The sequence below is a fragment of the Uloborus diversus genome, unplaced genomic scaffold (genome assembly GCF_026930045.1).
Source record: "Uloborus diversus isolate 005 unplaced genomic scaffold, Udiv.v.3.1 scaffold_542, whole genome shotgun sequence".
Lineage (NCBI taxonomy): Eukaryota > Metazoa > Arthropoda > Arachnida > Araneae > Uloboridae > Uloborus > Uloborus diversus.
The window spans coordinates 7,916-31,741 of record NW_026558728.1 but is presented as its reverse complement, the minus strand read 5'-3'; the positions used below and the strand labels follow the sequence as shown (position 1 = coordinate 31,741).

The window sequence follows — 23,826 nt, the reverse complement described above, 5'->3', positions numbered from 1 at the left end:
TCAAGCATATTGAGAATCTTGACCTTTTTTTGATGGTCAGAATCTCTGGTACAGATGTGATATACCCCCCCCCCCCCATTTGGCGACATCCGATTTTTTACACAAAATTGAAATATTTTTCTCGCCAATGAGGCAATAACTTTTAAGCATGGCATCTCTGGCTAAACTAACCTGTGTTTGGCAACTCGAAGGCAATCTTAGATCTGTTCAAACTTGTTTACTTGTTAGCGGTCCACGTTATACAGATTCCTGTTTTTCGTGCAAGATATCTTATAGGAAAGCTTATTTTGTGTGTTGGTTTAGATTCAGTAGTTATGTTTTGATGAATAAATATTAGAAAATGCCAGTTTCTTCAAACTTGACCATTAATTAAGAGTAAAATCCAACTTGGGGTGTGTCTTGGTAAGGCGCATTGTTTCATATGTTGTGTTTCAGACTGAGTGTGAGGATTTATACAACAAAAACATAAATTTTTATTTTAGAATTAAAAAAAAAAAAAAAAAAAATCTCACTTCCGAAATTTTTTATGTTTTTACAAAATCTTGAGGGTTTCTTGCAGTTTTTAATTATATATTTACTGCATGTTTGATTGATTGATTGATTGATTGATTTGACTTTTGTTGATTTGTGCCTATCCCGGTAGGGAGGCTTATATCACGGCAGGGAATATCGGGTCGACCCTCTGGGGACAAGGAGCAATAATAATAATTTAAAAAAAAAAAAATTAATTCAAAATGTCGAAAACGGCCAGAACGGGACACAAACACGCCGAAAGCGCGAACAGACGAGAAATTGGCACAAATGAGGGAGATAACTAAAGGGAGAAGAGGGACACTCTAGAAAATTTTTAGGGACCGAAAAAGGGACTGACGAGGGAAGTCAAGCGCCGGACAGTGAAGGATAAAATGTTCTGTAGATTCCTCTTGTTTACAGTAAGGGCAAAGGGGGGTGGTTGAACAGCCGAATCGAAACATGTTTTTGTTCACTTGAAGAGTTCCAGTACGGAGGCGAGAAATAAGCACCCTTGTCCTCCTATTTGGCGTCCAGTTAATATACTCGTAGATACTGTTAAGATAGTTCATATTAATTTTATATTTGCTGTTGATCCAATCATTGATTCTTTTTTCTTTAATTTCATTAGATTTCAGTTTAATGATGTCTTCAGTGCTAATATTGTATGGCAGTGACGCAGTGAAAGGTCTGTCTTTGGCAAGTTTATCAGCAAGTTCGTTAACAGGGGATCCAATATGGCCAGGGGACCAGATAATTGTAATTGAATTCGCACGATGGAGAGCTTCAAAGATAGCTTCAACAATGTAGAAGATAGCCAAATGAGATTTGAGGTTAAAAGCCAAAAGAGCTGTGACATTTGACTTACTATCAGTAAATATGACATAGTCTTTGTGGTCGGTAATAAACTCGATAATGGCTAGAGAGATGGCAAGAGCTTCAGCAGTAAAAATAATAGAATAATTATTGATGAGACACCCTTTGCCGATATTGTCAGAAATGTTGATCGCAGCAATACTGGTCGAGTTGGCACTTTTGGAGGCATCAGTGCTAAGGATGGTGGCATTATTAAAGCGATTCTGAACATAATCGTTGAAAAGAGTGATGGCCATAGCTGGATTAATGTTTTTATCTTGGAATGGAAGACCCTCTGGAATGGTTTTAAGATTGTTAATGGTATTTAGGTCATCCTTGAAATTCTTTTTGATTATGAGGTTGCTGTTAATGTTGTGTTCTGACAAGTAGTCATACAAAATTGGAAAAATATGATGATTGTCTTTTTTATATCTGGTCTTTAATTATTTCTTTAGTTTTCTTGATGATGGGAGACATGTGATTGAGAGAAATGTGGCGAAGAGTATATTTGATAATCATTAGCGAGCGTCTGTCATTAATTTTACTTGCGTCAGCTTCTTTGTACAGAACTGGGAGTGGAGTCCATCGCGGAAGTCCCATGGGACATCGGAGACCACTGTTGTAAATGATTTCAAATTTATTAAGGCTAGACTTGCTGGCTGCATCATAGATAACACCATATTCAATTAGACCTCTGATAAGACTGTTGGCTATATTAATAAGATGTTTAGCATTTGTACCTCTTTTATTATTGGCTATGGTTTTTAAGTAATTAAGTCTTTGAACAGCTTTTCTTTGAATGTTATTTATATGAGTATTAAAGAGGAAGTTACTTGTAAAGGTCATCCCTAAATATTTGAATTCGTCACTCCACGGAATTGTATTATTGTTGCATTTACGAAGAAGAAAAGTGGGAAGAAAAAGTTAGGAGAATAGTGTTTTCTAGAAAAATTAATTGCTGTGCTTTTTTCAGGAGCAATGTTAAGTTTCCAATTCTGAGCCCAGTTAGCAATATGATCAAGGGTTTTTTCTATTTTGGTTTTGGCCAGTTCAGGAGTGTCAGCGCTTGCATAAATAGTAATGTCGTCAGCATAGATTAAGATTTTGGCACCAAAAAATAGGTTTTCGAAAATGTCATATGTATAAATCATGAAAAGGAAGGGAGCTAAAGCAGATCCTTGGGTAACTCCAACATTCAACTTGAAGGGAGAAGAAGTAACTCCTCTCCAACGAACTTTAATTTTTCTATTGTGTAAAAGATGGTTGATGGTATTAGCGATTTTGCCACTTATTCCGCATTTGATGAGTTTCCATGTAAGTCCATCTACCCAAACACTTTCATAGGCCGATTTGATGTCTAGTTTGACACTAAAAATATATTGTTTTCTTCTCCGGGCAGTTTGAATATCTTCTGAAAATTTAACCAGACTAGTGTTACAGTCTCTAAAAGGAAGAAAGCCCATATGATTATTGTGGAAATTTTTTTTTTTTAAGGACCATTTGATGAGACGATCTAGTATGAGCCGTTCAAAAAGTTTTGCAGTAGTGGATCCTAGGGAAATTGGTCTGTAGGAGGAAATATTATCAGCAGTTTTATTTGGTTTCTTGATAGGGAGGATGATATAGGAATTCCAGTCTTAAGTTCAGTTTGGCTGAAATTTTTGTCTAGCGTATCATTGCTATTTGTGTTATAATCTAATGGGATGCCAGGGTGGGTGGGTCTGGAACTATAATGAATACAGAAGACGTTAGCTTGGGCTAGAGCAGACGTGATGGACTGTGTGCCGCTTTTTATTATAAGATTGGAATTTGGGATTTCTGTGGATTTGTTTAACGTAATTGCTTTGATAAGATGAAAGGCATTCTTGGAAGATCCCAAGTTGGTGCACTTCTTGTCCCAATAGTCTCTGGAAGCTTTTTTAATTTCTTTTCTGAGTTTGGCAGAGAAATGTTTATAACGAATCCAATCTTCACGCGAGATTTTTTTTTTGGATTTTCTAAGGAATCTTCTTTTTTGGCCCATCAGGAATCTACAATTTTTATTCCACCAAGGAGGGAATTTTTGTTGTGGAAAATTTTTAATGTTGCTATTATTATTAATGGAATCGGTGAAAAGGAGATGAAGATCTTCATAATTAGGGTCCTTTTTAAACTTGTTTGTAAGATCATTATTGACATTGTTCCAGTTTATAAAAGTTTTATTTTCCTTATTCATTTTATTCACATTATAATAGGGGTCTGAAATTTTAATTATAATTGGATAATGGTCTGAATCAAATAAGTCGGGATGAACATAGTAGTTGAGGTGAGGAAATAAATCTACCGAACACAAAGACAGGTCAATTAGGGAGTGGGTGCCGGAGGGGGGTTGCCCTATGGGTCGGTATTTTGTTATTAATGATGCAAATATTATTGTCGATAATAAAGTTGGCTAAAATGTTAGAAAACTTAGAGTTTAGGGTGCTGCCCCAATAGTTATGATGCAAATTAAAGTCTCCTAAGATAATAAACGAAGGAGAGAGTTTTTTTTTAAATTTGTTAAGCCAATTCAAAGAAATTTTTCCTTTAGGGAGGTAAACGTTAACAATGTCAATCTGGTTGTCTTTGATCCAGACACTAATGCCTAAAATTTCTGTATCTGAAGAGTAGAGACTGTCCAAATTAATGACCCTCGAGGGCAGGAACCTTGGAACCATAGTCATAAGGCCCCCACCCGCACCCACTTCTCTATCTTTACGATAACTGACCAAATTTGCCTAGGAAAAAGATTCACCTTTTAAAAAAGTCTCTTGAAGAACAAAAATGTTGTCTTTAAGAAAGGGAGAATTATTGAAATAATGGCGCTTGTTGGAGATACTACGACAGTTCCATTGGGTCACTGAGAAGCCCACAGCAACGCAAAAAAGAAAAAACAGGGGAAAGGTCCTCCGGACCATGGGAAAACAAAGCGCCAAAGAAAAAAAAGAGGACAAAAAAGAGAGGGCCCGAAGTCACGGGGGCCCAGAAGAGGGGGGAGGAGAGAGGACCGGGGGAGAAGGGGAAGAAACAGAAGGAGTAGCCGAAACAATTTTTGGGGGGCAAGGGGTTGTATCCATAATATTAGTCGAATTAGATGAGCTAGCAATTTTTCTAGGTCTTTCAGGACTTTGTGCCATATTGGCAAACGCCGTGGACAACATGTTTTGTACACTGTTGAGTGTAGTAACTATAGCTTTTTCAAACATGGAGGTCTGAATTTCTAACACTTTAGTAAACCTCTCCTCCATCCTATTCAGGGCCCTTAATAGGAACTCCTCCATTTTTGACTGAAGATTTTCTTGAGGGGATAAGTCTGTTTCTACTCTAACAATTTGTGCTAAAGTTTTTTTTTGTTCCATTCTAAACCGGCGTCTAGTCTCTGGGAATGAGAGACAGTTCTCACATTTAAACTTAAGAAAATTTTCTTCTTCCTTATATGTCGGACATCGTTTATCAAAAGCCGAATGATTTCCCTCACATCTGGGGCATTTCACGTTCGCACTCCCACATGAATCACTATTATGATTGCCACTGCAGTGACCGCATATGGGGTCGACTTTGCAGGTGCTTGAAATATGATTAAATTTATGACAATTTTGGCACGATCTTGGTTTGTCAACAAAAAGTTCAATACTTTGTCTGGCATACCATATTTTAACATGGCTTGGAATATTGGTCCCATATATGGTGACCAAAACAGTTTACTTGCTTTTCGCGATCCCTCTCTAGTAAAAAAAAATCTTCGAAGTTCTTTACTATATATGCCCTGGTCGTAAAGTTCCGCTGCAATTTCATCAAGTTTCGTTACTGTGGAGATGTTCTTAAGTAAGAATCGGGTGGTGGTACCGTCGTTGAGTAATTTAGAATCTATGTCAATTTTAAGAATTTCATTTTTTCCTAGAAGTTCTTTGGCGCAAGCAGCGTTGTACGTTTTGATTATGATTTGGTTTGTCCTCGTAAATTCAATGGATTCAATGGATTTATATAGTTTTTTCTAATTCATGTTTGATGTCTTTTGGTCTGTTACGGGGTAGTCCTGTATTTACACTGTTATTAGCCTGATAAAGAATACTAAATGATTTGCCACCATTCCCTGAAATAGCGTCAATTACCGAAAGCTTGTCAGAAATCGTAGAAAAATAATTAACAATTTCAGTGTCCGCCATGGTAAAGTTATTATCATGAAGGCTGGACGACATCTCCAACAGAAAAAAAGAGCAAAAAAACCTTACCTGAACAGCATAAACGGAAGCACGAGGACACGCACAAAAACTCAAAACACGTGGGAGCAGAACGAACGAGAAAAAAAAACTAGTATGCCCCAAGAAGCACAGGAAAAAACCAAAGCTCTCCCAGTAGAAACAGGCACATTGCATACAGAGCACAGACACCCTGAGAGCAAAAAGAAAAAAAAGAAAAAAAAATCAAAAAAGAAAAGAAAGCATCATGCTCCCCGTCACGGGAGGGTCGACCCAACGCTCGTGGGTGCAAAGAACGAAAGAGAAACTACGAAGGAACACACGAGAGTTCTCGAATAACAAACAGTTACAGTCACCGGCATGCAACCCGACATTTACTGCATGTAAATTTATTTTACAAAAAAAGTACAGTTATTTTATTCTAAAAGTTAATTTTTATCGATGCCAGGAACTATTCAAGCATATTCTGTAAACGTGCGTCCTTTAGGTACCTACTGAATTTCTGAAAATAAGTTGACTCTATGACTTTATAAAAATATGAAGGTGTTATTTTATGTAAACTATAGTAGATATTTTTAGTAGGTATTTTGAATAGCAAATTAATGTATGGTATTTTTGTATTGTTTATGTTTGGGATGTTTTGTTGAGACATTTTTACTTTTTATACATAAAAATTTGAATAACTAAGTTTTTTTTTTGGCTGAAATAGTTATATTTTGGGGATGTTTTTTGCTTTAAACATTACATATTGAATCGCTTGATCTATTTTAGTAGAGTATGAGAATTGTTTTTGTTCGACGAAATGCATGTTGGAAAATAGCTTTTATTTCTATTGGTACATATTTATTTGGTGAGTTGTGATAGTAATTTGTTAATTGAAGCATTTTAAATACCTACTAAAAATTTTACTCTGTGTACAAAAACTTTCTAGTTTCTGGTATTTTTGAAGCAAATATTCGCAATGTTTTTTGCTGTGGTTTTATGTTGTTTTTATATATATTGTCTTCGGAAGTGCTTTCATCATGTTTTTTTATCTGAAGTTTTCCTGTTGGTGCTAAAAAAGCATTGCTAAGAACGATGTATGACATATGTCGTCATGCATTGTTTTCTTGGCGACGCTTTCATAGCGCCAAGAGGAAAAAGTTGCCAAGGCTGGGGTATATGACATTAGTTCCGAATCTCTTCCCACTTTCGCCAACTTTAGATGCAAAAGCGCGTTTGAGAGTCATTCTATTATATCAACATTCATACATAAAACGAAAAAAAAAAACAACGATAAGAATCGGAGTGGTCATTTGCATAAACTACAACAAAGCGTTGTTACAGTGAGTGAACTTCCACTTTCAGTGATGCTAAAGGGATGAAAGTCCACTCAAGACTTAGTGTCAACAAAGCCCATTCTAACGCTCCGCCGCTCCAAAAAATTTCATGTTGGAGACGAGCAATTTGTGTTTATAATAAAAAATGAAAACGCATGAAAAACTCGCGTCATAGAAATTTCGCGTTAGTCGGATCCGACTGTATTAAAATTTTTAAATGCCCCCTATTCATTTAGATGTACTTATGTGTGCATACGCGCATTTAATTGTTCGGAAAATCGAGAATTTCCTCCCTCCCAAAAGTTTTTCGTTAGAGGAGCTGCTGGTTTGTATCACAGGAGTATTTATTGAAATAAGCCTAAAAAATAATGCAATAATTATGTTTAATTCAAGTACAGATTTAGAGAAACAAAATGCGGTAATCTAAACCCGTTTTCTCTTAAAAAGGCAAAATTTTACGTTTCACACAGGTCAAGTAAAATTGCCGTAATACATCAAATCAATATACAGTATTGAAATTTTTTTAAATGAAACTGATACCTGATTTTTTACTTTACTTCCTATCAAAGTACCATCTTATTCATTTTTATAATGATTTCGAATCAATTGTTCAGAACTTAAAAAAAGAATTTTGACCAAATTTGGCTTTTTTCACAATTTCACAACAGACAAGAGAATTGATAGAAGCAGTACAAGTTTCTGTTTCTCAAACCAAATCACTGCCAAATCCAAATTATTAATTTTCTCACTGAGGCATCGAATCATATTCTTCTTCCTTTTTAAAATAAACTATAAGTATTTCTTTCTATATTATAACAAGTTTTTTTCAATAAAGATTTTGTTCATCAATTCTGTAGGACTCACAGATCCTTCCATTGCAGAAGCAAAAAAAAAAAAATGTTTATTTTGCTTTAATTACTTTGTTTAAGTTGGCAATAAAATAATAGCTAAAGATGGCCGCCACCGTGAACGGTGTTGTTGACAGCGAAGAAAACTGTTCTAAAAATGACATTTGTGATACGGAATCAGTTACTTGTAACTCATTAAATTCCTCTATTTCCTGTAATGGACTGGGTGATGAGTTTTCAGTGTCATGGGGGTTCAACATTAATGAATTATTTGCATTAGCAACTACTTTTTTAAAAGGTATGTGCCGTGTTTACCGATGATGTGGATATCATGAGTCGGCGATAAATACTTCTTCTGTAGTGCAATTCTTCCAATAGTAATGTTTTGTGATCTATCATCATAATTTGTCTTTACAGCGTGTATTCTTTTTTTTTTTCAATGTTCTTCCAATTCATGTTCTCCGATTAACACGTCATTTTTTACTTGTCAAATAAATTTTGTACACCACATTCAATGTATTGAGGAATCATTTTATTCACTTTGATAAATGCGAAAATTGTGATAAATCAAAATAAATTGTCGTTATTATCCTGGATTTTGTTTCAAATGTTAACAATATCTTTTTCTGTTGTAAATCTGAGTAAGTAAAAGTATCTCTATTTATTAGTGAAATGTTTCCAGATCAATATTTAAAAAAAATATTTCATTGAATGTTTTTCAATGTTCGGTCTCCACTGTTCCCTAAGAAATATTTTCCACCAGAACCTATCTCCTGACAAAGGCTGGGCGGCTATAACCAAGGCCGTCCGAAGAGCTGATGGTGCCCAGGGCTAAAGTTTCCTGACGCCCCCCCCCCTTAATACACACAGAAAAATCAAGTTAGTTATAACATCAGTGCATAATATGCAAGAACGCATTATACTGGATTTTTTTAAACATATTAATGAATAGAACATTCAGAGGGCTATGCATAATACATATAATTATTTATCCACTAGATTAAAAAAAAAACAATTAAAACTGAATCAGTTTTTTTATATTGATCAAACTAAGAACGCAAATAAATAATTTGCTGATTATAAATAGAAAATATATTCATCAAAGTTAAATGCATCAAAATTAAATATCAATCTGGACTCATTGAATGATTCTTTTCAAGAATTTTTTGGTTTTACCTATACCAACTCAATACCAACTTCTGTATGTGTTAAGAACAAAAGATGTCATTCCTTTGCATCAAATATTTGTAAGTTTTAGGGGAAAGCCCACAAGTACTCAACAATATCGAAAATCACTCAGAATTGCGTTTTTGGATTTCGAAAAATCACTGGTCCTAATATTACAAAATATGGCCTTACAATTACGGTTTTAAGATTTGAGTTTCAATAAAATATTCATGCAAGGGTGTTCCATGTGGTTTTTCCTTAATATCACAAGCAATAAGTTTTTTAAATGACACTTACATTTAAGTGGAATAGTCCCTGAATGTAAAACATTGCTTAAATTTTTTTGAGCATAATTTTGAACAATTTTCCAGGGAAATGCTCCAGATCCTCCTATCCATTAAATCTTCGAAGTTGGTCTAAAGTTTCATTTTTTAGAACTTCAATTTCGAAAACTGCAGGGGGTTAAAGGATTGATTTCAATCTGTTTAGAAATATAATCGATCAGAAACAGTCTCTGAACTCCCTCCCTTACCCTAATGTCAATAAACATGGCCTATAATCGCGTTTTAAGGCTAAAATTGGGTTTTTAAACCTAAAAGTTTCAACATTTTGGCCGGGGTACCTTTGGACCTTTTTGCTATCCAAATGAAAAAAAATTTTTTTGTTTTTTGTTCTTTCAATGTTTCCTCCTAAAACTTTTTTCTGGTTTTGTCACTGTAAGCAGGGACAGAATTCAAGCAAATTTGGTGGGAACTAGACAAAGGAGAAGTACCTTTTGTTTTGATTCGAAACAGTTATATTCTGAGAAATTGTATCTGCTTAAATCATACAAGGGCAGTTCTCAAAAGGTGGGAGCAAACACAGACCTTAACTTTGAAGCGTTAACACGAAATAACTTTCATTTTAATTGACTCCAAAATTTTTGAGTTAAATAATAACACTGTTTAGGAGACAAGAATTGACATAAATTATGGAAAAAATGCTTTTCAAATACCCTTAAAAAAATATTTTCTTTGCTAAAAGGCACAATTTTGGACTTTCAAAACGTTAACTGAGTTTTTAATTATTTCCAAACGTTTCAAAAAAAAAAAATTAAGGGTATGAATCTCAAACTGAATATTTTTTTGATAATATTTTCTACAAATTAAAAAATTAAAGGACAGATTTTTTTATTGTGTTTAAAGTTTTAGAAAAAAAGGAAGTTGGAAGTTTGATGTATGTCCAAAAGTTACGATCTAGACAATGCTATTATTTGAGTACTAAATATATGATTTATATGTTTTAAAGGTATTTTTCGATCCTCAATATCAATTGTTAATCATTTTAAAGTGTTTTCATTTGTTTTTATGCAGTATCTGTGAAGCAAAATCATTTTTTTTAAACATATATGTGAGATGTCCAAATTGCATTACTATCTAAACGCCGATAATTCTGTCCATTTATTCAATATTATAATATGATCTTCTGTCTTTAACCTTAATAAAAAATGCTGATTATAATGTTAATTTCTTTAATCCATTGGTATTTTGCACAATTAATACATTATGCTTTGAACATTACATAAATAACAGTAGAAACTCAACTTATGATCGTAACGAATAGTAAACAAAAGCGGCAAAAATCGCCAAGCAAACACCGATTGGCGACAACTCACAGTGTACCATAAGCAAAGGGTTATCAGAGAGGAATTCAGGTTTTCCTCAACAGCGTCAGTTTTGGTGACTTTATCACTTGCGCTGGCAAAAAGGATGGTTTTTTTTTTCGGATTCTACGAAACCATAACAAAATTTTATTATTTTAAGGACCAGTATATAAGATCATTCATGTACTTCATAAATCCTCTATTTTTCATTGCAGAATTTAAAAATAGATAAAATTTTCATTGAAAAAGTTCAAAAACTGAAACTTACACTATGATGATGTCCAAAATCTGTGTACCTACTGGATAACTGTACGAGGGGGGACCCAAAAGAAACCGGACTGATGGTGCAATGCCAATCCTAGATGTAGTAGAGTTCTTCAGCTAGATGGCTCAAGTAGAAACCTTCACAAACCAGCTGTGCAAGTGGCGTCAGTTTAATTGATACCGTCTGATCGTAGGGTTGTTTTTCTTAGGTGCTGTTTCTTTCCGCCTGCGAACTCATTACATGGCAGATTTAAAAGAACAAACTAAACTTGAAATTTTGCTTCTCCTGCTTGAAAAAGTTGGCAACCGATTAGCTTACCAAATGTTTCAACAAGCTTTCAAGACTGATGCTATGAGCTGTACATAAGTTTTCAAGTGGTTTGGGCGCTTTAAAAGATGCGGTAGCATGAATGTTGAAGATCGAGCTCGCTCTGACCGCCCTTCAGCGTCTCGAAATGTTGAAAACGTTGAAAAAATCTGCCAAAAAATCAACAAGAGCGGTCATTTTTACGATTTACGAAAATTTAGAAGAAACAAGAGTGAGGTTGAAGCTCGCTAGGGCGATTGGAAGGATGGTTCCTTCACATTGATAACGCTCCCGTACGCACATCCTTTACTATTAACCGCTAATTGGCCTCTCAGCGGTGGCCAGTCGTTCTTCGACCCCAGTATTCAACAGGACCTAGCCCCCTGTGATCTTTTTCTGTTCTCGAAGATGAAAAAAAATCTGAAAATGAAGCGTTTTGATGATGTAGAGGCTGTAAAAACTACTTCGCAAAGGGCACTGGACATGGTCAAAGTTAGAGAGTTCCAGGGGAGGTTTTAACAGTGGAAAAAAGGAATTAACAAGTGTATTGCATCTAAGGGTTAACACTTTAAAGAAGACAAAAGAAATTTTGTGAATAAACTAATATATAAATATTTTAGAACAAAAATCCAGTTACTTTTGGGTCCCCTCTCGTATGTCCAAAATCTGTTACCTACAGCCCGATCGTTAAATTTGCTATTTATTAATTTTTATAAATACCTGCTGTCTTTTTATGTTTGTGTATGATGTTCTAGGTGTACATGCTATGCAATAAAAGCAAAATTAATTTCAAATTCCTAAATTTTAAAAATGACTCAAAAGTAACGTTTTTGTTCCCACCTTATGAGAACTACCCAAATATAGAGATCGAAAAAGGTAGATTGTCAGTAAGAGATAGATAGGCCCGTATTTAAGGAACCTCAACTATTTAAGTCACTTCAACGGGTGATTAGTGCCCCCCCCCTCCCCCCGACTTTGAAAAAAATTTAGCATTGCTATAAAAGTTGATGTTTTTTTTTGTTATTTTCTGACAAAATGGGCATTGAGAGTACACCTTCCGCCTCCCCCCCTGCTTTCGGGCTGCTTGCATAGAAAGGTGCACCAACTGGTCGCCAAAGGCGGAGGCTATCTTTTTATGTGTTTTAGCATATAGTTTTAAATTTTAAAGAGCATTTAATGAATTTTTGAAAAGGTGTATGCATTTTAGTTGAACAAAAATGATCTTTTCACATCAAAGGGGGGGGGCATTGGTTTTATTCTATTCAACGAACTTCCTTTAAATTCTTAGCTTAGGCATCGTCGCATGTCTCCTGCTAGTGTCGTATAAATAGTTAGGGGTATCAAAACTGTTCAATCCAGTTTTCAATGTAGTTCTGATTAAATTTTTAATGATTTAAACAATTGGTTGTTTTTTTCAAAAATAAGTCCATGTCAGGATTCATGCAACGTCTTTTCTTTTTGAGTAAAAGTAAACACTAAGTTGATCTGCACTCAATGGTTATTTATAAATTATCTAAATATTTTTGACAATTCTATTTATTTTCTTTTAAATAATTTCTTTCGTTAATCATTAACTGATACAAATCTCATATGTTCATAAGCGTGCTAATATTTGTTTTGGAATACAACCCAATTTATGTAAGTTTCAAATAGCTTTTGAAGCTGATTGTGTACTAGATATCCTGAAGGTTACATCTCAGTTCAGGGTGTATCAGCAAGTGCTATATATAATTTATGCTAATTCAAATACATACGTTTTCACGTTGCAGAATTAAAAAAATCTCATAAGTTGTTCAAGATTTGCTAATAGGTTTCTAAAGGATTACTAGAGTTGTTAAATATTGCAACAAACCCTGAACTGCCTGAAAATTTGAGCTGATTTTGATATGTTGAATGTTATAAGAGTAAACACAAAATATGTATAAAAAAAAACTCGAATCTGACTGTCATTATTTCAGAAGAAAAAGAGCAATTAATATAAATCGTTGTCACAGATACACTATTTACAAACTCAATCTCTTAACCCAACTAATCCTTATTCAAGCACAAAAGTTCATACATATCCAGATAAGTTCAAACAAAAATAGCCGTTGGTAAATACAGTAAACTCCCGATTATCCGCGGAATAGGGTGGCATGGTAGCCGCGGATAACCGAAAACCGCGGATAATCCGAATAATAGTTAAAATACGGTACTACTGTATACAATAGCTAAAAAATATGAATAACACTTACACATAAATTTGAATTTTTACTAAAAACATTGCTACATTGCATCTACTATCATTGAATGTAAAAAATATACATATGTAAAAGCTAAAAGCGAACAAAAACACAATCATAAGTTTAAAAAACATTTAATGACCGTTAAAAAAATTAGTGAAAAGACCCGCGGATAATCCGAGCCGCGGATAAACCGACCGCCGATAATCGGGAGTTTACTGTATGTTACAAAACAGTTCAAGATGAAAATTTGTTTTGTATCACATTTAAAGAGTTCATACATATCATAGAAATATGAGAAAATTGGAGCTTTACTTAGCATGGTATGAAAAATGTTTCCCCTTTTTTCTCTCTCCCTCTCCTTTTTTTTTTCTGATATAGCAGTAATAAAAGACTATTGTTTTAAATTCAGGTTGCTTTGAAATAATGGCCATTTTACATCTAGCAATTTTGTTGTCAGCCTCTTAACCCCTTCCCTCTCGCTCCCGTGAATATGCCGGGCTGGGGTTTGGTTCTTCATTTCTCGTGCCTGGGATATTGCCGTCCTGGGGCGTACAATATTAACGTGACGAAACGATTAAGATCAATTCATTTCTAAGACCCGGAATACATTTTATTTCTTTTTCTGTATACTTGATGGCAGCAGCAGTCAATTTTAAACGTAATTGCAGAGATGCAGGAAGGAATTTTGGTACTAATTTACCAGATTGTGACGTTGGCCTTTGAAATTTACCACACAAGAAAAATTTACTTATCTTTACTTATATTACACAAAAGATTAATAATATTCTTTTTTAATGTTTAAAAGAAGGGTTTCTTAAATTTTTGCTGCTTGCTTGGGCTTGCTTGTTGACTTTTCATAAAATTTTAATTTTTTTTTTAAATTTCAATCTAAAAAAAATATTGAAAATGAAAAATTGAATGCACATGTTGTTCATACACTTATTTTTATACAATTTTCTTAAATAAAAAAAATTAGACACTTTTATGACCGTTTTCTTGAAAATGATCCGATTGTTAAGGGGTTAAAATGCTCTATTGCTTATATGTTATGTGAAATCACCTACCCGCTTAGTAGTTTTATTTATTATTATTATTATTATCATCATTATTATTATTTTTTTGCAGAGAAGGAAGGTAAAGCTTTTCACATATCCTACAAAGACAAATTATCCTTGGTTGCCTTTACCCAACAAGTGCTACATGGAAAATATGTGGAAGAGAAAGCACCACCACTTGGATATTTGGATGTGATTGGAAGGGACAGAAGGTATTTCTTGCGTAACGCTTATTTGTCATTGCATTCACTAAAATACAGTCACTTCGCGAAAACTTGAAGTCCAATAACTCGAATATTACTATAACTCAAAGTTTTTATCAAGTCCTGACCACTTTGCTTTAATTCTTTGCTAATTGTTCTCAATAACTCGAAATTTATTTCGAAAGAACGAAAAAAAAAAAAAAGAAAGAAAGAAGTGACTATGATAAAATAATTATTTCACCTTCACTTGCAATTCCTGCACAATAGACCTTTAAAGCAAGAAGAGCACCTGTTGAGTCAATGTGCAATAAAGGAATTACACATACAGAAATGAGTTAGCTTGTTTTCTTGTGTTCTACTGTACTGTTTACACTTGTTGCTGAACTACGAATTTGCGTTTAAGCTGTCAAGTCCCATGATTGGGCTGAACTAACTTAAGATGAATTAACTTAAGAACCCCTTCGTTCTTTAGTTCGATCATTTGCTGATTAGTTCCAGAGAGACAGAGAGAGTTTTCTTTACTATTAGATTTCTACTAAGATTTTTAAGTAAGCATACTCTGTCAATGATATTAAAAGAAAATGAGAAACTTCTAAAGGGGTAGAATACAGGAATCCCAATTTGAAATGAATGAAGATGTGCACCTTTCCTGAAGTAGAATCAGCTCTATTCAAGTGGTTCCAGCAGACACTTTAATCAACAACACACTTTTACACTTAAACACTTTAATCAGACAATCGAAATCAAAACCATGCTTTTGATTTTTTTCTTTCAATATATTTCATTAAACTGTTCATATTGTGCTTAAAAACTTTTAAGTTCTGTAATTTTGTCTGTTATATTAATACAAGTACATATTAATTAAAGTATTCGATGGTTTTTTAATCTTAAAATATCGAAAATTGAAACTAGTGTTAACACGAACTTCCGATAAGTAGAAGTTTTTTGTCTTGCCCTTTACATTCGAGTTGTCGCAAATTGACTGTAATTTCCTTGTTAGAGCAAAGAAATGACTTTTGTGTGAAAAACTAACTGTAAAATCAACCACATTGAGCTCAGCAAACAGTCACAGAGACATGATTGAGGGCTGCAAGGAACTCTTTTTTACTTTCTTCTATATCTAATATATAGAAGAAAGTATTGGATTCGTGCAAATTTTCGAAGTTTGACGGATTCGAACGTTTTGAGGTGTGCTGAGTCCATTTTTAATGGTGAATCTGAAGAGATCAGATAGATAAGAGAAACAATAAACAGTTTGTATACTGAATGGATTAGCAGGACAGCCAATGAGAGAAATTAGAAACCTATTAAGAACCAATTTTGACACAGATGGTTCCAGTTTAATTAGCGATCTTAAGACAATTCCTTATTGTTTGCCGTTTGGCTCTCATCTTTATAGTTTGTTCTTTTTTTTTTTCACTTTTTGTTATTTATAAATTTTCATTTTTTTGGGGTTTTTTTTTCTTATTTTAAAGTGTAATAGGGGCTTTCTAGTTTTGTTTTAAAATTGTATGGTATTTATGATGTAGTTCATAACTTTCTCCTCTTTTATGAGGCAACGCATATAAATACAAGTCAATACAAAATATACAAAAATACATGATTATCCACATTCATTTTCTTTTCATTTGTCTCTAATATTCATTTTTATTATGTGTTTTTTCTTTATTTGTATCCCTAAAATATCTTTTGTTCATTTCGTTATGAATTTCAAAATTTTTTCTTCATTCTGTATTATTTTTTCCGTTAACAGTTTGCAGTTTTCTGGGTCAACCCAGGTTTTTGATTTTAAGTCTGCATTTTGTTTAAAAAAAAAAAGTGAACTTTTCTCTTTTAGTGGAGAAAAAAACTAATTTTAGAGCATTTTTCCATCACTTATTGTGAAAAAATCCTGTCATGATGTGTGCAGCATGTTTAGCTATCATCAATCTAATCTGAAATCCCTTAGGCCTAAGAACTTCACTGAGAATTCCTTGGAAGCAGGAGTTTTTTATATATATATATATATATATATATATGTATATTTTGCTTTCAGACAAATTGATTGTGCTTAGAAGAGAACTAACTTTTACAAATGAAATTTTGTGAAAGGTCTAATTTTAAAATATGAAGTTTTGTGAAGAGTGGTTGCTTTTGCTATGTAGAGTTACGTGAAAGGGTCTCAAAACGGACACAATTTACATTTCAGGGCTCCTAAATGGTCCGCTTTTTCCTACCAAAGTCTGTTTTTGACCGCTCTTTAACACTTTGCTCCGTTCAGTCCGCTTTTATATTGTTTTTACTTAAAAATCAGATTTTTAAAGTTTTCATTACACTAACAGATAGTGTGTGCTGATGTTTGTTATGCCAAACACGCGTCCCTGTCCCCTTGTTTTTGTTTCTATTCAACCTGACTTTCCCGTATTATTTTGCTTCAGATTAACATCATTACTCCTCCTTCAACTGTTGGAGCACAGAAATCTGGCAAATGGAGAGGTTTGAGGGAGAAGTTATGACTTCTTCGTACGCTTGAAAAAAAATTAATTTTCAAGTGCTTGAAAAAAATCAAGCATTAAAAGGTTTTTTTAGTGCTTGAAATCGGTACGAAATCATTGAATTGTGCTTAAATATTTCTATTTTCTGAACTTGTGTTCTATATGCAGCATTGTGCAAAAAATATTATAAATTCCTGTGTTTGCGAGTTCTATCTTTTTGCATCTTGTTAATATTATGATATTTTTTACAGTCAGAAATTATTTTAACATACATTACAGATAATGAAGTACTTTTGGAACCACAGCAACATCAAACTTTCTCGTTCTTTGCAAAAATTGCTTGTTGAGTTTGAGATTTCAATCACTTTGCATCTTGTTAATATTTTGACATTTTGGGCAATCAGTAGTTATTTTGACTCTCGGCATCTTTGATTGGCTTATTTTATGCTTAATTTTGATAGATAATAAACTTTCTTACTTTTGAAACCATGGCAACATTTCACTTACTCAGATTTTGGAAAATTACTTGTCGTGTTTCAGACTTCAATCTTTTTGCATCTCCTAAATAATTTGATATTTTTTGGCAATCGTAAGTTATTTCAACATACGCCACCATAGATTAACTTATTTCCTGTTACTAATAGACAATAAATTTTCTCATTTTTGGAATATGGCAGCATTGCACTTGCTCGAACTTCGCAAAAAATTGCTTCTTGTGTTTGAGATTTCAATCTCTTTGCATCTTGTAGATATTTTAATATTTTGGGCAATCAAATGTAATTTTTACAAAGACTATCTTAGAATAGCATATTTTTAAGTTTAATTTTTTGTTCATAATAAATAAATTTATTTTTGGAAAAACATGCCAATAGTGAACGTACTACGCAAAAATTTGATACTCTTGTTTTGGTTTTAATCCTTTTGTATCTTGGAATTATTTTAATATTTTTGGAAACTGGAAGCTATTTTGACATGTGCTACCACAGATTATATTATTTAGTTTTATTTTGAAAGCTAAAAACTAAATTATTTTGTGTTTCTTTGTATCCTTATTTGTTATTAAAAATACTCATAATGAGTATTTTCAGTTTGAAAATATCGCTCTATGAATCTGAACTTGCACATTAAATGATTACATTAAGTTATTCAGTTAATCAGGCTTTGAATTTACCTTCAGTGTATTTATCATTTGAGCAGCATTTGCATATTTTTGGATGTGACCACTTCAATAAAACATTTTCTTTCTTAGTAACTTTTATATTTACTTGAAGACAGTTACAATACCTTGGTGGCAGAAAACTTAATGCATACATATGAAGCATACTAATAAATGATTTGCAAATCTTCAATATTTTTGAGCTTAGGCAGTAGCAAAGCCAGACATTACCTCCTGGGTTGGGTGTGTTTGGTCATAAACTCTCATATGTATATAAACTACCATATTAGGGTTGGAAATATATGTTAAAAATAAGGGTGGGGGGGGGGGGGAACTCAAGGCCTCTAAACTATATCTTTTTGTCTTGAAGTACCTTATATCAAAATGAATTCTGTTTAAACTGGTTACGTGAAAAATTTTGTAAATGACTATGTGCTAAGATGTTTATTGCAAAAACTATCTAAAAGGTCTTAACTAGGTATGCACTGATTCATCAGTCACTGAGCTGATTATTTATAAGTAGGCAGTTTTCACCAATTAATTAGCAGAAAAATTCATTTTTCAGTTAAACTTACTCTGTAAGATTGTTAGTTACATGCTTGCTTGTCACCCCCCCCGCCCCCCCCCCCCAAATATTTGTAAATAATGTAATTCTATGGATAAAATGTTCAGTTACCTTCACGGATTTAGCACCAGGCAGATAATTTGCCTTTGGTGCTTCCCCTGGGTTTAACTGTGAATGGTCCTCCCAAGGTCCTCTTTTTAATCCTAACTGGTCCTTTTTAGTCCCCTTTTTGATTGAAAATGATCTTTTTCCCTTTTCTATGGCTAAAATGTGTTGGAAGCCCTGCATTTGAATCAACTCCTGGTTATTGATACTGTCCCTTCCTGTTTTGACTTTAACACCTTACTTTTCCCACCTATTTTGTTCTTTTGTTTTATCTTTTCTGTCCAAATAAAGTTATTCTGACTTTATCGCATTCTTATGAAAAAAAGTTTCAAACATTGTTTGAGTTCTTTTTGACTCTTCGATAGGTTTCTTTCTCCTTGATTGTTTGATTGACCCTCTGTTTTTACTTTTAAAACTGTTTATCATTTCACATTGTTGCTATTTTCCGACATCCATAAACCCTCTTTGTATTGAAAAATAGGTTTCTTGTAACCCCCAAACACATATCTGCTTTTTCAGCTGATTTGTTCTGTTTAAGCATTGTTGATTTACTTTTACATCATTTACTGTAATATTCGTACTTTTTAAAAACTCTTAATTTTATCAAGCAAAATTAAGATTAATAAAGCGCCCATAAAAAGTCGGGAATAAAAGGGCAGGATCCATTGAAAGTTAACTTAAATGGGACAGGGTGAGCACCCTCCTAAAAATGCCTTGGAGTAGCACTATTAAATGTGTACCACAAATACTTCTGTAAAGCACTCCTTTTCTCAGATCCTACCAGTGATAAGACTAAGGGTGTAAAAATTCAACTGGAAAGATATTTTTTTATAATATTTTGGTGTCCAAAAAAGAAAAAAAAAATTTTGTTACTTACTATCCACTTGGATAATCATTTATTTTGATGCATTTTGTTTAAATATTTATATGTATTGACTTTTTTTATCATAAATTTATCTTTTTATTTATTGTACAATATTGTAAAGCAAAATGATTTATGCTAATTTTCAGGCAAGCATGGCAAGCATTAGGTGATATGTCTGAAAAGGATGCCAAAAAAGGTTTCATAAATTTATTGAACAGTATTTGCCCACTCTTCCGTCCATTTGTGTTGGCTCACAAGTGTCACTTAGAAGAATTGGAACGGAAAAGGTAAGTTATCTTACATTTTGAAAATGAAGTTTACTTATTTAAGTTCAGAATCAATGCTGAATAACTTTCGTCTCATTATTAATAGTAGTAATAGAGAATCTTTTTGATGTATTTACTAATTCAGCAAAAACCAGTTAAATACGAAATCTCTTTATATCAAAATTCATACCTTATTACTGTACTTAAGCCGGCATTCCACACAGAGTGAGGTTTAACAGCATGCTGGAAAATTCAGATTTTATAAATATTTTGGGGTTTATTTTGCCACAAAAAACCTACTTAAAAAGTTATTTATTCAATTAAGCGTTTAAAATATTTAACCTTAAACATGAAGAAAGCTAAAATTAGTATGTGTTTAATGTTAATGTAGGTCATTCATTATGGATTTAGTTATATAGCATATACCAATACAATTATTGACTCGGAAACAATTATAATTCATTTGTGATTTTTTTAAATATTTTTTTTTCTTGGGAGTACAGACAGAAGTTTATTTATTCTTTATGTAAGTGTGAAATATTATAATTTAAAGACTACAAATGTTTGCTTCACTTTAATTACATTTTAAATAAAATTATTAACTATTAGTTAATTTTATCAGAATAAAACAGTAATATTGTTAATTAATATTTTAATAATATTAAATCATTTATTAATATTAGTAAGGTAAGGTATAGAACTCACATTTTTTATGTTACACAGATATTATATTAAATTAAATTTTAAAATTAATGAATGAATTAATTTAATATTTCTATCCTCGTTTTCCCCGGCATGCCAGGAAGGAGGACCCAAAGATTATTGAAATCCTGGTGAACCACAAATTGTCTGGCATGCTGCCTATTGCAGGGCATTGAATTCCTAAAAGTGCGAACCTATGCCTTCTTGATTAAAGCTAGGGCACCAGCAGTTACTTGAGGAAAAAATTGTCCAAACGTAATTTTAACCTATTGCAGTGGTTTTGAGAGGAGGAGGTCAAGAATTCTGGTGCATCTTACACTTGAAGTTAATATCAAAATTTCTTGTGTTCAATTTAAAGTTGCTTCCATTCTTTTAATTGTCAGTTTAGATGACGATTTTCTCAGTTTTAGTTTAAAAATCTGCCTATTTTTTTTTAAATTTTTTTATGAACTAATTTTTTTAAATATATTCTTTTTTCCTGGCTTTGCAATCTGATTATGAAGGTTTTAAGTCATTTTTCTTTGAAAAAAAAAAAAAAAAAAAACCTAAGGCGTGTTCGTGTAATCCATAACAAGTAAATGTATATTTCATGGCTAGCTAACTTTTTTGAGGTGCTTAATTTATTTTAAAAAGATCCTTAAAAACTCTTTTCTTATTTTATTATTTTTGTTTTCAAGACGCGGGAACCCAATTATCCACTTTAAAGTTTTTATTTTATGCCCTCAAACTTTGTTTTGAATTGAGACAGTGAGAAGCAAAAGGATGCAAGTGCAAAATTAAAAATTTGGAGATAACCAGTACAAATGGTAGGTGAACATCTGTTCTGTTTTGGGGCAAGATATAATGCTAGTAGCCCTGGTGTTATATACAGCATGATTGAAAAAAACTTTTCAATGAGAGCCTATCTATCATCTTATCTTTTAACGCATTTTACTTAAAACTTGAAAATGTCCACTTTTATCCCTTTGTTTCTCACTGTCTCAATTGTGAATAGAAGAATTAATTTTGTGCAATGAAAAAATTATAGAAATGATTGGAAAACTGCTGCTACTGCAGTTCTAAATAGTGAGAATTGTGGAAGGTTTACTTTGCAGTACTGATTTTCTCAATTAATTCTGCTATATAGAAAAGAAGAGGAAGAAATGAAAAGACTGGAAGAAGAAGAAGAGAGAAGGATGCTGCTTGAAGAAGAAAAGTTGAAGTTAGAAGAAGAAGAGAAGCAAAGGTTAGAGAAAGAGAGACAAAAGCAAAGCCATCAAAAGTAAGTTTTCGTTTCTTAGAATTGTTTTTACGATTTTCAGGTTAGGATGTTCTTCTAAAAGTGAACTATTGTGAACCATTTAAACTGCATTAGAATCCTATATATTTCATAAATGCAAGGAGAAAGTTTTGCTTTAAACATAACTAGGCTAATAAATTAGGAATTCTATCAGTTACTTACAAAGGCTTTTTTGACATTATGGGATTCTATCTTCTTCAAATGTAAGTTTTGTTCTCTCAACATGTTATTTCTTATCATACAATCAAAATGTTGAAAAAATAACATAAAACAAAAACATGCTTAAAGTATTGGAGACTAAAGTTAATTGAAGCAGAGGGCGGTTGAAACAACCTTAACATTATGATGAGTATCGTCAATAGAGGGGAAAGTGTTAGAATAACAGAAGCAACTTTCATGTCAGAATGTGAACTGCTTATTGTTTGGAATAGTTCAAAGTCCATCATGCAAGTCCCTGAAGAATTGTTTGGTCTTTCCCTGTAGAAGTAAGTAATTTTGTTAATGTTTGTTTGTATTTTAATTCAAAATAATACTAGTTATAATTACCATTGTTTTTGATGTAAGAAATATGGTTATTGCAGTTCAACTGAGTGTAGTTTTTGTTTATCTAACTTGTGTATTACAAATGTTATAAGTTTCTTAAAAGTTGTACCGGGCACAGAAAAAAAATTCCAATGTCAATTTAAATGTTCAAACCAACCTCATTTCAATTCCCTCCATGATCACTGAAGTTTTTCACATAAATTGTTAAAGCCTGCAGCTTAGACTAATTAAACTGTCAAGGGAAAAAAAGAAAGAAAAGAAAAGTGTTACAGAAGAAAGTTGACCAAAAAAAGTGGGGGGGGGGGGATTCAAGAAAAGTTAAATTTAATTTAAGCAAAAAACTGAAACGTTTTTAGTCCAAATTTAGACACATAGAACCTAAAGGGCATAAAAGTTCCTAAGATGATGACAAAAAGGGTCATTGCTTCTGTGTTAAAGGGTGTCCATAAAGGAGGTCACTCTTTGAGGGGAATAGGGTGAAATTGACAGTTTATGGCAAAAGGAAGTAGAGGTAATAAGTGTGACACCACACTTTTTTTTATAACAATATGGCTTTGAAAAATGGCATAATATGTGACAAAGGGAGAAAGGTAGGGTAGAACAGAGTGACAAAAGAGAGGGAAAGGGCCAAACATTTGCTCTTTGAGGGGAATAGGGTAAAATCGACAGTTTGTGGCAAGGTGAAGTAGGGGTAACAAGTGTGACACCACACTTTATTGATAACAATATGCTTATGAAAAACAGCACAAAATGTCACAAAGGGAGGAAGGACGGGTAGAACAGTGACAAAAAGAAGGGAAGGGGCAAAATCTATTTAGAAAATGACATCATTTATGAACAGCCCCTTAAATTTTATAGCACTTGCCATTAGCAGGTTTTTATGAACCTTTGTACCTTACGCAGCTGTTAATCTCAGTTACATACTGTTTATCTAATGTTTCATATGACCTCAGTCTCTGTTTCAACCACTCCAAGCTTGATATTGGTTAAAACAGTTTCTCTGATTGTTTTAAATTACCTTTGTATATTTCTGTGATGCATATAATGTGAATAAAAGCTCATCCATTTGTAGCTACTTAACTTAGGGACACTTAAGGTGTACTATTAAATATGCTAATGTTATAATACTTACCAGGAGCAATTATATCATGAATGGTTCAACCATCCCCACTTTTCCCTTCAGCTTTGTTCCTTTTAAATGGTCAGTGAAAAATTTTCTCTGAAATGGGTAGGTATGTAACTCTGTTATCATTTCATTT

The 23,826-nt window shown here is 33.0% G+C and overlaps 2 protein-coding genes across 2 annotated transcripts in view; one reads left to right on the top strand and one right to left on the bottom strand.

The window, feature by feature from the left end:
* LOC129233581 (T-complex protein 11-like protein 1) overlaps nucleotides 1-7,581 on the bottom strand; it is a 43,687-nt gene extending 36,106 nt beyond the window's left edge. The window contains exon 1 of the mRNA XM_054867591.1: nucleotides 7,442-7,581. The gene's annotated coding sequence lies outside the window, so the exon portion shown is untranslated. The remainder of the gene's footprint in view (nucleotides 1-7,441) is intronic.
* A 273-nt stretch (nucleotides 7,582-7,854) lies between these two features.
* LOC129233583 (Golgi resident protein GCP60-like) lies at nucleotides 7,855-22,006 on the top strand (the record flags this gene model as incomplete). Its single annotated transcript, XM_054867593.1, has 4 exons — nucleotides 7,855-8,047; nucleotides 14,480-14,621; nucleotides 19,924-20,064; nucleotides 21,872-22,006. Coding segments are annotated over exons 1-4 (611 nt in total), but the record flags the coding sequence as incomplete, so codon positions are not given.
* Nucleotides 22,007-23,826: the final 1,820 nt, after the last annotated feature.